Genomic DNA, 16766 nt, shown 5'->3' on the forward strand with positions numbered 1-16766 from the left:
CCCATTCATATAGGTAAATTTAACAAAATTGAATGAATCTAGATGGCCATTTACATTTTTGCCAAAAAGTGGGCGTGGCTCGAAAGTAGGTCGACTGTCGTACTCCAAAATAGGACGTTCAAATCTCTCCCATAGGAGTAACACCTGTATGCAATTTGAAACATGTGGGTCAAACGGTTCTTGAGTTATCGTTGACCGTAGACAGACACTGAAATGCATAGTGAAATTGCCAAAATCTACATAATTTGCATAATTTAAAAAAAATATCAAAACCCGTGTGATATGTTTTTGGGGCCGGTCCTTATTCATTCACATACCTAAAATGAGCAAAATCTGTTGAACCTGAACTGACTAATTATGGCCATTACCATGTTTGCCAAAAAGTGGGCGTGGCTCGAAAGTAGGTCGACTGTCGTACTCCAAAATAGGACGTTCAAATCTCTCCCATAGGAGTAACAACTGTATGCAATTTGAAACATGTGGGTCAAATGGTTCTTGAGTTATCGATAACCGTAGGCAGACACTGAAATGCATAGTGAAATTGCCAATATCTACCTAATTTGCATAATTTAAAAAATATATCAAAACCTCTGTGATATGTTTTGGGGCCAGTCCTTATTCATCCTCATACCAAAAATGAGCAAAATCCGTTGAACCTGAACTGACTTATGGCCATTTCAATTTTTGCCAAAAAGTGGGCGTGGCTCGAAAGTAGGTCAACTGGCGTGCTCCAAAATAGGACGTTCACATCTCTCCCATAAGAGTAACAACTGTATGCAATTTGAAACATGTGGGTCAAACGGTTCTCAAGTTATCGTTGACCGTAGCCAAATGTTGACGGACGGACGGACGTACGACGGACGATATCCCATGGCAATAGCTCATCTTGACGATGTCAAGGTGAGCTAATAATGCTATTTTGGCATAACAATAATAATGTGCACCATCCAGAATTCTAAGATAAAATTGACACAACTGAAGGGGACATCCGGAAATGCAATGTTGCACGTATTTCACATTTCACAGAATTTATCCAGTTTTAGAAGTAATACATACGGCTTCAAAATCCTTGAGTGCGAGCTTGTATTTCCCTAAGGCAAAATTTGCCATTGCTCTTCGGTAGTATCCCTGTATTAGCAAATAATTAGTATTAGGCAATCTTCACAGAACAGTTTTATTCAATTATATAACCACCAATCTTAACAAATGTTTTACTTGCTCATTATAGGTTGTTCTTAAAATGACCAGGGAGGCATATACTATCAAGAGCGTATAAAGAAGGAGAGTGTACAACGGTGAAATGCTGAAACCATGTTGCAGTATTAGTCGAATTAATAAACTTTCCCCAGTTAAAGTTAATCCACGACTGTGGAACCGGGTCCTGTAGTACAAGTCTGGTACACTTTGTGTATACATATATGTACCTCGGGTACATATCTGTAGTACCTGATACGACAACGACCCCTTCAGCCATACTGCACTCTTCAGGTATACAACTGCAGTGCCTTACACAGACCGTTACTCACCTCTAGCCATGAAGAAGTGGTCTGGATAAAGTAATTTGAAACTAAACAGTGCAAGTATCACTTCTACTGAGAATGAGCCTCGGTCAACAAAATCTCCATTGAACAGCTGAAACCTCTATTGAGGAAGTATATCTTGTAACAATAAACCTATGTCTATTAAATGTATAGCTTCATGGTAGTACCACAGTAATACCTGCTGATCAAGTGGTCGATTGCAGCATTTGAGTAAAAAATCATCAATAATCAACATTTTGATATATAGCACCGCTCCAACATGTAGATTAAATGGCATTCAATATTTCTAGCATTACCCCAATATTACTTCTTTATTATTAGTGGGTACAACTAGCTAGAACGTGTCCAAAGCTTTAACACGCTGAATATACAGTCATCAGATGTCATGTGCACGTAAATGTACAAAGAGTACAACTGTACAAGGTACGAAGACATAGATAGACCTGTGGCTGTTTGGGAAACTTAGAAGTTCAAACAAGGATACATATGGGTTGTCAATCGATGGCAGTCCATTTAACTTGAATATGTTCAAGAGGTCATAGTACTGACCATGGATGTCACCACAAACTGTAAATGACTTTCCCTAATTACAATAGAAAAAAATTATTACAGTGACATACTGAATGATATTATTATGTTAAGTCAATGCAATGTGATATATGTTACGATATACAGTATATGTTATGATCAAAATTTAATCCAAATTATACAAGCAAATATTAACATTATGCCCATACTAGTCTAGTATTCATCTAGTGTTCCTATAAATGAAGGATGGCAACACGAAATATATACAGCTTACTATCTTAATTTATGTAGATATACATTTAGTCACTTTCTTAGTTTATATGCTTATGTATGTATAGTTGTACTTACTTCAGGAATAGTTATATCGACTAGAGTGGGCTGCTCTGAGAACATTCTTTTAATTTCTACTAAAATCTAGAAAGAGAATACATTTTAACTTGATAAATATATAATTCCCTATATAATAATAACTCGTATAAAATGCGTTGTAATTGAGGTCATGATTACAGATCTAAGAGGAGTTGAGCAAAATACATCTCATAAAATCCACTACTTTTATGGTTGTAAAAACAACAAGCGACAACACATCATTACATCTTACTACATAAAGCAATTGTAAACACATAAATTTATAAGATATGTTAAATATCATCGAAAAACTGGAAGTACGTTAATTGATTATGACCGTAGCTGCAATCCATACATGCTGACAATGATGCAAAGGATTATGGGAGTGTTATTGTCAGATTAGACAGCAAAGAAAGGAATTCACAACCATACAATTAAATCACAATAGGGGATGTGACTATAAATGGTGCATGTGTGTGCTTGCCGTGCTTGCCACTGGGTGCTAGATTATAGGTTATATGTGTGTATCCAGCAATCAAGCGTGTGTATAAGCCACTTGTGGGACCTGATTACTTTCTAACTGTGTTGAGTTTCGTTTGTCTTGCATTGCTGTCACATCGGGCCTCGGATATCTTTAACATTACCATGCACCATTCTCGTGTCAATAACTAGGAGTGAATCACAGACGTATTGATAGAAGCAGCAGATGATGCCATGCAGGACTTCTAGGTAGACAGCCATTGGCTTGGCTACATACATGCCAGGAGCAGAGCTATAAGTTGTTGCTTAATTAAGTCACAATCCTAGCGAGTGTGCATGGCTGAGCACAAAAATCAACAGTATTAAAATATTACATGTATTCTATACCAGTCACAACACTTCCTTGTTTATATTACACTGGCATTAGCATCAGTAAGTAGAAAGCTTTGGAATACCTTATACGCATATTTTCTATGCAACCTTTTTTCTTGTTTTTGATGTTCCAGTAGCTGCTCAACAAAAGGAAGTGTAACTGTTTCTTGACCATTGACCACCTCCAATTTTGGCCCAATGTAATCACCTTCAATACCTATAGATAGAAAAAAGGTTTTCCAGGTAATCTTTGATATTGCAGTACCAGATAAATATTTCATGTGTGCTTTATTGTAATTTTAATCTTAACTCATTATATAATCTGGTTTATATCATTTAAAAAAGGTTATACATTCACTTACAGAATCTTTTTGTATATCATTATTACTATTACAATTTCATGTGCAACAGTTATTCAAATGAAACAAAAATTACATACACATGCTGTCTAGATCAAGTGAGTCTGCAACAGAGGATTTCTGGTGATCAACGGCTATTGCCTTTAGGAAGGCTTTTTCCTGAACTATCTTTTTACATTCTTTGCAGTTATTCTTTGCATCAACATCATTAGGATGAGCCTGGACAACCTAGAAATAACAATAGTATGCGTATTATTAGTATTAGACTTTGCACGATTTATCAGTTAAAAAAATGAAAAACAAACAGTTACAAACTTGAAAAGTGAAATATGAAAACATGAAAAGATTGCACGTTATCTATTAGCTTAATTCGAATTATCATGTACTTCAGTATTCATTTATGTGCAATTACTTTCATGCAACGTCCATCCACACAGTGTTGAATGAAACGGTTACCTAATTGCAGTCAATGTTTTGCCAATTTCAGCCTAGCAAACTCTTTATTTTGAACATTTGCATGAGAGCGACTTTAGAAATCGCACCAAAATTTAGTGGTCATATTACAAATTCCGTTAAAAATTCATACTTCCGTAACTCGTGTGAGGACTGTAATACTGTATTATGTTATTATCATTGATGACTATGCATCAGGCAATATATTTATCATGCTATTTTGTAAAATCACATGATATTGTAATCTGGGAGCCTGATTATTTGACAATAAATGTAACACTGGTATACATGTGTGTGTGTGTGTGTGTGTGTGTGTGTGTGTGTGTGTGTGTGTGTGTGTGTGTGTGTGTGTGTGTGTGTTGTGTGTGGGTGTTGGTGTGTGGTGAGAGAGAGAGAGAGAGAGAGAGAAAGAGAGAGAGAGAGAGAGAGAGAGAGAGAGCAGCACTGAGTGTGGCGGCGCGCGCGTGTGTGTTGTGTGTGAAGACGACGAGAGAGAGAGATGTGCGTTGGCTGTATGTGGTGTTGGTGAGATGAGAGAGGTGTGCTTTGTGCTGGTGGTGTGTGTGGCCGCGCGGTGTCGCAGCCGCGCGTGTGTGTGCTCGTGTGTTTTGTGTGGTCGTGTGCTGTTGTGTGTGTGCGAGTGTGTGGAGAGAAGAGAGGGCAGAAGAGAGTGTTGCGTTCTGTGTTGCGTGTGTGCAACTAATCAGGAGAGAGAGAGAGAGAGAGACGAAAAGGAGAGAGAGAAAGAGAGAGAGAGAGCGAGAGAGAGAGGAGAGAGAAGAGGTGTTGGTGTGTGTGGTGTGTGAGTGTGTTCTGCTGTGGTGGTGTGCGGCGCGTGTGTGTGTGTGTGGTGTGGTGTGGGTGTGTGGTGTGAGAGATAGAGATAGAGGGTGTGCGTGTTTGTGATGTGTGTGTGACGAGCGAGAGGCGAGAGAGAGAGCGCAGAGAGAGAGAGAAGAGAGAGAGAGAGAGAGAGAGAGTGTGTTCGCGCGCTTGTGTGCGTGAGTGAACAAAGAGAGAGAGAGAGAGAGAGAGTCAAACGCATGCAGCATGCCCCTTCCCACACTCCAGGATACTACGTCCCTACCCAACTTAGAATGGCACATGAGCGAACGCCATCTGTCGGGAATTGAGAGAGGTGTGGCGCGCAGAGCGCCGTTGGTGTGCGTGCGTGTGTAGTGTGTGTGTGTGTGCGCCGCGCACGCGCTGGTGTGCGTGCGTGCGGTGTGTGTGTTGTGTTGTGTGTGTGTGGTGTGTGTCGTTTGTGTGTGTGGTGTGTGTGTGTTTGGTTGTGTTGTGAGGAGGGAGAAAAGCAAGAAGAGAGAAGAGAGAGAGGTGTGCGTGTTTGGTTTGTGTGTAAACAGAGCGAGATGAGAGAGAGAGAGGTGTGCGTGTGTGTCGGTTGTGTGTGTGTTGTGTGTTGTGTGGTGTGGAAAGAGAGAAGAGAGAGAGAAGAGAGAGAGAGCGGAGAGAGAGAGAGAGAGAGAGAGAAAACCGAAAGGGAGTGTTTGAAGGAAATCAACCGTTGGCACCTGAAAAAAGCGTGGTTCACACGTGGCGCCTGACCGTGGCCAACGTTGGCAATAGCCGTTGGTCCAATGTTGGCCCACCGAGCACAATCCGTTGGGCCAACGTTGCCAGCCGAGCAAAAAATCCTTGGCCAACGTGGCAAAAACGTGGGCCAACGTGGCAAAATGACGTTGGCCAAACGTTGGCTGGCCGACGTTGCCCACCGTTGGCCAACGTCAGGCCCGCCAAGCAAAATAACTCATTGGGCCAACATTGGCAATCCACCGTTGTACAACGGTCTGGCATGGCGAAGCCAGCTGTTGGCCAACTCAGCCATGTTACATCTGGGGGTAGCAAATGACTCTCATATGTACGACCTTAAGCGGATTTGGTTCACAGATATCATGGCTAGATTTGGCAATCCCTTGCGGACTTTGCTTAGCCACACAATTTGATAATGTACCTAGGCAGTTGCATTAAAGGATAGAACCTAGATTTTACTGCATACAACTGTACCTTACTGTATAACAAATCGCTAATACCCAACGACTATTGTTACCAATCCCCTAACATTTCAATGTTATAAGAATTACACATCAACGCTACGAAATTTGAACGGCGCATTACACCCGCGACCGTCCTTGCCACGCTGAAAAAGTGCGTATCTCGACAATATATTGCACGGTTACAGACTCGAGGGCTAATCACAAAGTGCAATTAATTTATATCCCTAAATGCCTATTTAAACACGAACGAGTATTTAATTTTTACGGGCAAATTTATCCCATATTATAACTGAAACTATAATTCGTTTCATAAATCATAACAATCCTCTTTGCTGTTAAATAATAAATAAGGAAACACCGCCGGTCTGTCTGTAGCCCCTAGCTGGAAAAGCTGGCAGTTTGACCGCACCTCTCTACTCGATCGAGTCATTCCTGGTTCCCTCTTGCGAGCACACTCGTCCTTAGCAATCTATTACAAATGTTTGCGCCTTATAGAGCGAAGATCGCGCCTAGATAGACGACAGTGTAGATTACACCGCCGCGTCGTGCTCAGTCAAACTGAGCGCTAGCATTAGTATAAACGAGTTTATACCTACTGACTCAAATGAGATTGAATCTCATGCAACACAACCCTTAATCTTAGCGTAATACACACTGAACCACTATACGATAGTACACGCCCTACGAACCTAGAGGAGGAGCGATTTCTTAATGATTTCATTGTCTATAAATAATCTATTTGATGGCAAACAGCCTTAAGCATACAAACACTGTCATAAATCTAACCAGTGTCAATGCACACCGTAGCTCAGCCTTGGTGGATAAACGGAGGGGGATAAAAAAATGCACGATAATACTATGAAACTCCATAATAGCAAATATATTCCCATATATCCTTCTATCTCTGATACTGCAATATTGCCTAATTTGAAGTGCGTACAAATAATGTTTCAGAATCTGAAGTCTGAAATCCTGGGCGAGAGATGGCATCATACGCCTAAATAATCGCCCCATTTTGGTTCGAACCTATCGCGCAAAACAGAAAACAATAAAAATATATCAGTCCACACTACTTTAACGAAGAATCTAAACACCATACACGTATGATATTGTAGTTAATTTAACCAGTCCTAGACGATAAATACACTAAAGGACGTTTTCCACCTCTTCTCGAACATAGGACTAACAACTGTTTTGGGCCAGCCTACACATTCACATCACCACACTTGTAACAACACGAACATCAACTCTACGATGACCATTCCTCATTTGCCAAAAGTGGGCATGGTCTGAAAGGAGTCGACCCCTGACGTGTCTCCACAAATCTAGGACGTCAACATCTCTCCCAATAGAGTACGCCCCTGTCGCAAATTGAAAAACATAGTGGTCAAACGGTCTGAGTTTCGTCGACTCGCAGACAGACACTGAAATGCCATATGAACTGCCAAATCTACACTAATTTGCGAGTAATTTTAAAAAAAAAATATCAAATACCCGTTATATGTTCTTTTTGGGCCGTCCTTAATTCATTCACGATACCTACAAAAAGCAACCAATCTGTGACCTGAACGACCTAATTATGCCCATTACCTATTGCCAACAACGTGGCGTGCTCGATACGTAGTTCGACTGTCGCTACTCCCCAAATAGACTGCAATATCTCTCCCATAGATAACAACTGGTATGCCAATCTTGCAACATCGTGGGTCAATGACGCTCCTGATTTAGTCGCAACCCGAGCCTGACACCGCAACATATGTAAATCGTCATGACCTCACCTAACTCCTGTGCATAATTATATATGTAAATATATCAAAAACCCTCGTGCTATTTGCCTGTCCGCCACCGCTTAGTTCGCATCCGTCCAATACCAAAACAGAGCAATAATCCGTGTGATGGACCTGCCAACCTACTTATTGCCAACTTTCAATTTTGCCAAAACAGGGGCGCCCGCCCGAAAATGTAGTCAAACTGGCGTGCTCCATAACTAGCACCTCTACCTCTCCTCCCAGCTATAGATAACCAACTGTAGCAACTTTGCCACACACCCTGGTGCAAACGTTCTAAAGTTACGTTTACCGTAGCCCACATGCAGACGGAAAACGCACGGACCCTACGACGGACGCGCTACTCGTTGGCCGCCTCGCAATTCCAAGCGTCATCTGACTGATTCAAGAGGTGACATAGCATTGGCCCATAAATCTTGTGTGCGGCAATACACAACTAACCCCCACATGCTGCCCACCAATCCCCCACTAATTCCTACGATCCAATTGACACAACTGAAGTGACAATCGCGAAACTGCCAATGTGGCATCGTATTCGACAATTCAACAAATATCCAGTTTAGAATATACATTACTCTTCAAACGTCGCCTTGAGTGCGGCAGCTGTTATTCCCCTACAGACGAACACTCTGTATGCCATGCGTCTCGTAGTAAGTCCTGTATTAGCAAATCTCTCTAATAGCATTAGGCATCTTCACAGAACAAGTTTATTCAATATAGTAGACCACACCAAGTCCTATGAACATCCGCTCTCGGTTCGTCTCTTTTCCTTCCTCTCCCATTCATCTCATCTCCTGTCTTTCTCAATACATCCATCATCCCTCCCCCGGATCTGCGCTCATATACCCCCACCCAACGCCCACCCGCCCCTATTCCACCACCACCCACACCAACCGACAGTGCAACACACCCGGTCACAAGCTGCCTGCACACCCAGTTGCACGTATCCCTCAAGCTCGAATTATACACCTCCCCCACCTACTTAGTTGACCGATCTTGCGCCATCATTGATCTGCCAACCCTCGAGCTCTACTGCCATAACAAACAACCCGCTCTCCGCTCCTACCATCGCCCCTCCACACCCCCTGACTACTACCACCCTCCCAGCTGGCTCCTCACAAACCTGGTCTTCTCCGCCCGAAAACCCCCCCGACCTCCCAAGATCAGTCTACTGTGACCCGCCCTCTCGTTCGGTGATATCCGAGAAACCTCGCGTGTTTCCGTCATTCATTGACAATGAAATTTATTTTCCTTCTACTATCTTTTCTCGCATTTCCAGTCATTGACGCAGCCATTACTCCACAAAAACGTATTGTTATTTATCGCCATGGTGATGACCCGCCCCTTACACTGGATGTAGTAATGCTGTAGTAATAACGTATCGAGTCAGCGCTACACAGCGGCGACCGGAAGCAACATACAGTGCACAAAACGAGAGACAGTCGCAGTACTGACTGATCTGGAGTCGGTTTTCGGCGAAAATACCAGATTTTCACAGCTCATTATCTCAGCGTAGGGGCATCGTTTCTCTTACTATAATTCTCTTAATGAAGCAAAATTCTCTTACTCAAGAGAAAAATATCTATACACATTACAAATAAAACACCCTGGCTAAGTACAGGACTTTTTTGTTCCAGGAAAAATGACAGATAGGTGCACTGGCAGCAAAGTATGATACAATAATTTCGTCGTGAAAGATAAACCAGAAAAATAGAGAAACACAAACCTTTGGAAACTTTTTGTCTAACCGGATGGCTTCATTGGCATCTGCTAGTGCAAACCCGTAAAACTCTCGTTTCATATAGGCCATACTCCTGTTGGTCCAGTACGTCTTTTCATAAGGGTTGAGTGAAATTGCTTCACTGTATGTATCTGATGCCTTCTCATAATTGCCAGCTAAAAATATATATATTAAAGGGATACTTTCCTCTAGAATTCGAGAGTATATTATGATAGTAGATTTATAGATAATAGCACATACCTATAAACATCTATAATTACGCATTCACGTTTGTCATAAAACAACATTGAATTTCGAAATCTTCATTTTTGGGCGCCCACATGACACCCGCTGACCGTGCTGCCACCTTGAAAAGGTTGCGCATTTGCCAATTTATTTTGCACGTTACAGAGCGAGGGCTAATCACAAAAGTGCAATTATATTTATACCTAAATGCTATTTAAACAAACGATATTTATTTCAGGACAAATTTATCCATATTATAACTGAAACTATATGTCGTTTATAAGATATTGCAATCCTTCTGCTCTTAAATTAATAAATAAGAAACACCCTCTGTCTGTAGCCTGCAGTCGAAACGTTGCTTTGCGCAACTTTTTCAGTGGGTGTGCTGCCAGTGGCACCACTGTCGTTGTAAGCAACGGTATAGCCGTCAGTTTTAAAACATTTAAAAAAAATATTTATAATAAATATTGAACCATAAAACTATTCATGAAGCGTAATTTTAACCTATCTTAGCTGAAAATATCTTAAGAACCTAGAGAAATGTATACCTTTAAAGGTGTATTAAAAAATACTCCACATTTCTGATTATAGTAAAAACACGCTTCTTAAATGGAAGTATGGTAGTAACTTCTTGAGTTTAACATTGGTTATTTCTACACAACTATCACAGAGTTTATTCCATCTATTCACAGGTTAATTTCACTATTTTGTGGCATGATAATGTCAATCAGGATGCACTTTCACCCAGGCACATGGGCCGATTCAATAATAACAAGTGCCGCAGAGCGACAGCGCTCATCTAACGTCTACTGCGGTGACTCTGTGGTGGAGTGGTGGGATTCTAGTAAACCCTGTTAGTCCCAAATGTGTTCACATACACGCCGAAACAGTGGAATGCACAGGGATGGTATCAGGAACCTTCTCAAAAGAATGTTCGTTGGGATCGTTATGAAAGTTGCCACGAGATGGCGCGTACGTTTAAGTGTCTTCAGATTAAAGATGGAAGCTCCCATCATACGTAGTAGCAACAACTATCTGCAAGACAGAATAGGTAAGCGATCATCCATTTACCTACGCAAGCCTACAGGCTGCGCAACAGAGAGCTGCCACCTGTAACCAATTAAGGCAAAAACTCCACAGTACCACCAACACATGCACTGGCAGTAGCCACTGGCAGTGGCATACATTACATGTAACATACTGACAGTACAGAATGCCATATAAATTATACGATTTAAGGAGCATAAACCTTCTTTAACCAAATTTAGCTTTTGAAATTTCACTGTGACATTGTAGCCTCATACATCCAGGCATGTATAGATTCTACTAGCAAACCCGGCAGTCAAATTCTTTCTAACAGACAGTCAACAAATCCATGTTTAACCCTCCTCTTGAGGGTCAAAAGGTTATCTGACACTTACTCTTCGGATGTCAGCAGAAAGTAGATTTCATGGTCCTTTCAATAATGCCATAAAAATGCTAGGTCACCGCTGAAACAAAAAAGTTTTTCAATCGCTCCGTCAGACCATGTCCTCAGAAAATGTCTAAAATCTGCCCTGTGCCCGTTGACCTTTGACCTGTGACCTCCAATTTCGGCACAGTGATGGCTTTTCCTACCATGATGCTATACACCGACTATCACGAGCCTAGGTCGAGCCGTTTAGATTTGTGCCGCAATTCTGCATTTCCTCCCTATACCTTAAGTTAAGGAGTGAATGTTCCCCCTTCTTTTACACCTCTTGACCTTTGACCTCTGACCCCCAGCTTCGACATCCCAACTCGTTTTGACGATCCCCCCCCAACGACCCGAATATCGTGACCGTACGTCGAGCGGTTAAGATTTGTGCCCAACTGTTGACGGACGGACGGACGGACGGACGACCGGACGGACGGACGGACGGACGGACGGACGATCGTGCGATTCTACAAGCTGCATCTGACTACGTCAGATGAGCTAAAAATAATGGTAAATAAACACAAATTGCATTTAGTACAAAAGTCTTAATGTTTATGTACTCTCTATCCCCTAATAATTTTATATTGGCTAAGTGTCAATCAAATGCTGCTCTACAACACACAATCAAACCGCACATGTGCCACTGTGGCTGAGTATGCTGATAGGGTATATGTCCCCCAGAGTACTATCGGAGGGTACTCTGGGTACGGTTCGATATATCGGAAAGTACCTCGGGGTACTATACGATATGTCGCTGCGTACCCTGCATTGTCCCACCGTACCCTGACTTTCAGCCAACTGATGTCGTAATGTCAAGTTACCACATCACATAGAAGAAACCTCAAAACATCGCAATCCAATAAAAATGTATGCTATGTTTGACTATATTTTTCTTTTTCCTTTTTCATATATTCATATTTTCATTTTCATATCATTCAAATATTCATGATCTGAGAGAAATCTTTCCAAATGTACACCACCAACGGGCACAACAGTGCTATCAACCTGCATGTTGCATAATTACACGGTGATACATACAATTTCCAGAAGAAATGCGAATACTGAAACAAATATTTTGCGGGAACGGACCGGAAACAAGGAACGGTGGGACAATGCAGGGTACGCAGCGACATATCGTATATAGTACCCGAGGTACTTTCCGATATATCGAACCGTACCCAGGGTACCCTCCGATAGTACCCTGGGGGACATAGACCCTATCAGCGCCACTGTGTACAAACTGACAGACAGTTCTCTATCTCTATCTACCTCGATTCTATATCTATATCTATTTTCTATATTTTGGGGAGTTTGTGCACAGTGGCATGCATGCAGTACCAGTGGGATTGCCTGTTGTAGAGGTCGGGGAACTGAATGGCATTTATGCAGATTTTAGAGTTATTAGGTGATACTCAGTGATAGCCACTAGCCAGACAACATAAACATTACTTTCGCAGTAAACACAATTTGTGTACACTTTCCATTATTTTATTATTGGCCCAAGTGCCTGCATGTGCACCTGTGACCTATGTCACTTGTGTTCACGTGTACTTTATAAAATTATGTGATAGAAAAATTGCGCAATCTGCTGAAAACACACGTACGCTGTTAGTGGTGGTTAATATTTTTGAAATATTGGTGTACATAACATATGATTATGAAGAATAATATATTGTACATTATAGTGCCACACAGCACACTGCACACTGCATCGTCATGGTCACCGTATGCTTGCATGGTCATCGGCATCGCATATATTGTGACGGTAGCTCTAGTAACTACAGCCCGCGTACGGATGCCGCTGGCAGCGGCAACCGTACGCGGGCTATAGTCACTAGAGCTGTTGTGATACTAGAGCCCTTGTTTACTTGAGATAACGCTGAAAATTAAAAACTGCCGGGCATTTAGGAAATCGAAGACCGTGCCCGGCAGCCGTCAGATATATGCGGGCTGCCGGGCATATAGCCACTCTGTATATTATAAGACTGTCAGTGTCGCTCATAGGGTCTATGTCCACCAGGGTACTACCGGAACGTACCCTGGGTACGTTCCGGTATACCGGAACGCACCCTGGTAACTATCTGATATGGTTAGGGTTAGGGAGTAGGCGTAGGCGACTCCCTAGACTCGTTAGTGGAGTAGGCGAGGTACGGTCCGGCATATTAGATACTACCGCACGAAGGGTCATTGTCGTAACAGGACACAGGTACTACAGATATGTACCCGAGGTAGTTTTAGGTTATTTAGTATTATGTTTATATTTTTATATGAGGTATGTTTAGGGTTAGGGTTAGGGTTAGAGGAACTAACTGACTCTCGTTACGGGAAAGGCCTGATCTCTAAGCTGTCTTCCCTTGACGGTCTTGTGACGGCTCACGACATTGACCTGTTCTTTGCCGTCCGCGCATGCGAGGGTATAGTTATGGTTTCTTTGCGGTGATTAGGCCCGGCCGGCTTCGAGTGTTTATCTAGTGCCTTTACCGAGCGTCGTGGCTTAGATCATAATCAAGTGACCTTTGGGTGAGTGGGAGGTGGAGTTTGCTTGCGCGTTTCCTGTGAAGGAGCAACGCTATTATACACAAGCTCGTGCGAGAGAAGTAATTAAGCTGAGCTTTTACATCGACAGGCCCTCGCGATATTATTGTATCCCCGAACGAAGCTTCGTGGGGATACTATGGATTTGGCATCGTCGCGCCGCCGGCCGCGCCGCCGCCGCGTTAGAGATTTTCCTTGTGAACGCTCTCCGCCTGCAGTTCTTCTCGGATCATCTTCAAAATTTCGAAGGGGGGGCATGCATAGTGTGCGTTATCGTAGCCGAAGCTATACGTTTTTTGGTCGTGGGCGGGAGTCATTGTTTTGCCATGGTAAAACATTTTTTCGTCGCAATATTCTCAGAACCTGTAGCATTCTGCACGTTTTTACCCGATTGTCATGAAATTATATTTGTTATTAAATTTAATTAAAAATTAAAAAAAATAATTAAAAACATATTTGTAAAAAATATTAAAAATCAAAAATATTTTTATTTAAAATTCTTGTATTTAAATTTTTGATTGTCATCAAATTATTATATATATTATCTATTTATAGGAATGTTTATATCGGGCCCTGATGTGCCACTTCCATTGGACAATCCAGCGATAAAAACAGCACAAGCTTACAGGTTCTACAATATTTCACAAACAATGTTGTTACCATGGCAACGATGGACTACGCCCACACCAACGATTGGCGTCTTCCGCTTTACCATAACGCACACCTTCATGCACCAAATTTTGAATGGATGATCCGAGATCGGGTAAAAACTGCCACCAGGTCACTGCACTTTATTTCACCTTTACCTTTGATTCTTTGATCAGTATTTCTCTTCCGCTCTCTAAACTCAGCCCTAATTGACTTAGCCGCGACTAAACTTGGTATTAGTTTACACATTCTTCGGGAGACGTGTCTTTGTGCCATACAAAACCACACTGCTCCGTTGACCTTAGTTTACCTTCACGTCGATTACAGTTTCCTCTTCGGCCTTCTAGGGTAACAGATTCCATATTACTCTCCACATCTGAGGCCCACAGTTGTCTAACAACCTGTTGGTCTTTGTGATTATTTAAACTTTAGCCTGCCTTCTAACGTCGCTTACAAGAGATATTCCATTCATACTAGATCAACGGGGGATACATGTAGTGGCGACAACTGCCGTTTCTAGTTAACACTATATCACGTGGAGATTATATCCCATAGCTTGATTAGCCTAATATAATAATGAAGATAAGATATATCAATTAGCAAGGATATTACTATATATCAGTTGATCTATTGAATTACAATATATTTTTTTTTTTTTTTTTTTTTTTTTTTTTTTTTTTTTTTATTTTTTTTTTTTATTTTTTTTTTCTTTTTTTGTATTTATATATAATATATTATATATACTATTTTAATATATTTATATATAATAATATAATAATTATTAAATTATTATGCATTGATAATAAGATGTGTTATGTAACTTACGAGGAAAATCGTTGTTACAGTGTATATGACCCTTACGGTAAGCTATAATACGCCACAGTATTGACTATAACGCCGGATTGACTGTTATAGTAAACTATAGAACATATCAGTATTGAATGTAAGGCCGGGGTGAATTTTGCAGTTTACTATAGTGCATATTAGTATTGACCGCAAGGCTGGGGGTTACCCTTACAGATATATTGTTTGTAATGTGTTAGTCACACCCGTACTGAAGATTGGGGTGACACTCACAGCAGCTACCCGGGGGGGGGGGGGCATCCATATATATTGCATGGTAGGTATGCTGCCGCAGGAGAGACCTCTATTTTCTTATTTTTTACCGTCCGGGAGACCCTATGTTTTTTTAACACTTCCGTCTTCCAGTGCATCGGTTACTTCAGAATACGTTGAAAGCCGGGCGTATGGCGTGCATGCAACGCTGCACATTTATGGAAATGGGATGGATGGTCAGCTTGCTGCTGCTGTTCTTGTTTTTCGACCATTTTCGAATGATGGCAGTTCCAGAGATCCACATTCACAAAATTAGTTCCAGAAGACCCCCATTTTCAGGCCTGAGCTTCGTTCCAGGCCCCCATTTTTTGACTTGTGCAGTGCACATACCTACCTAATGTGGGGTGCGTGCCCCTCCGGGAGCAAGCTATATTACCACAAATATCGACGTAAGCGCCGGGCGTGACCCTTACAGTACGGGATATACAGTAGCATAACATATCAGTATTGACTTGTTAAGGCGGGTAACATAGCGCAGCAAGCCGCGTGACCGTTACGATATAATACTAGTATCAGTTGATAGTATATATAAGTGTAATTGACTGGTAGCTCGCGGGTGACCCTTATAGTTATGTGGTCATATGTAGGTATATTGACTGTGAGACCGGTGTGGTTGCCGGTGACCCTTACACCAAGTTATAATACAGATTAATATTGACTGTAAACCCGAGTGACCGTTATATAGTAAGGCCAAAACAAATATACTGTGTTGGGTTACCGTTACATGCTGAAAAAATTAGGGTAGGTAGGGGTGATAGGGAAACATTTATTTTCTTGAATATTTTATTTACGACCGAAGGATGGTGGTGGTGCCTTTTGAAGCAGGACTTGTCCCAATTCAATAATTAATTTATTATATATATATATACTTAATATTATTTCATATACAATTTTACAAGGTTTATTATCATTAAGTCTGTCTTGCATGATCGCGCAAGCGTGAAAACTCTGAGTAACAGCAACAAAGGTGATGCTCTTGTGATTTATCTATCTACATATATATATATATAAATTTTTTTTTTTTTTCTTTACTTAAGAAAACTTGACAACTTAATGTTTAGGCGGTCGCCTGGAGATAGAATAGGGGTCGGTCGGGAAACCGTAACCACACTCTATTTGTTTGGCCCTAAGCTTGTACACACCAGATTGACTGCGTAACACA

General features: G+C 41.5%; 1 protein-coding gene across 1 annotated transcript in view; it reads right to left on the minus strand.

The window, feature by feature from the left end:
- LOC106811185 (serine/threonine-protein phosphatase 5-like) overlaps window positions 1–16766 on the minus strand; it is a 31073-nt gene that overhangs the window by 12674 nt on the left and 1633 nt on the right. Inside the window, exons 2-6 of the mRNA XM_014814728.1 lie at window positions 3709–3856; window positions 3353–3486; window positions 2418–2483; window positions 2026–2124; window positions 1527–1632 (exon numbers count right to left, since the gene is read on the minus strand). Of these exons, the coding sequence (XP_014670214.1) occupies window positions 1527–1632; window positions 2026–2124; window positions 2418–2483; window positions 3353–3486; window positions 3709–3856 (553 nt within the window). The remainder of the gene's footprint in view (window positions 1–1526; window positions 1633–2025; window positions 2125–2417; window positions 2484–3352; window positions 3487–3708; window positions 3857–16766) is intronic.

This window comes from Priapulus caudatus, unplaced genomic scaffold (assembly GCF_000485595.1).
Source record: "Priapulus caudatus unplaced genomic scaffold, Priapulus_caudatus-5.0.1 Scaffold512, whole genome shotgun sequence".
NCBI classification, from domain to species: domain Eukaryota; kingdom Metazoa; phylum Priapulida; class Priapulimorpha; order Priapulimorphida; family Priapulidae; genus Priapulus; species Priapulus caudatus.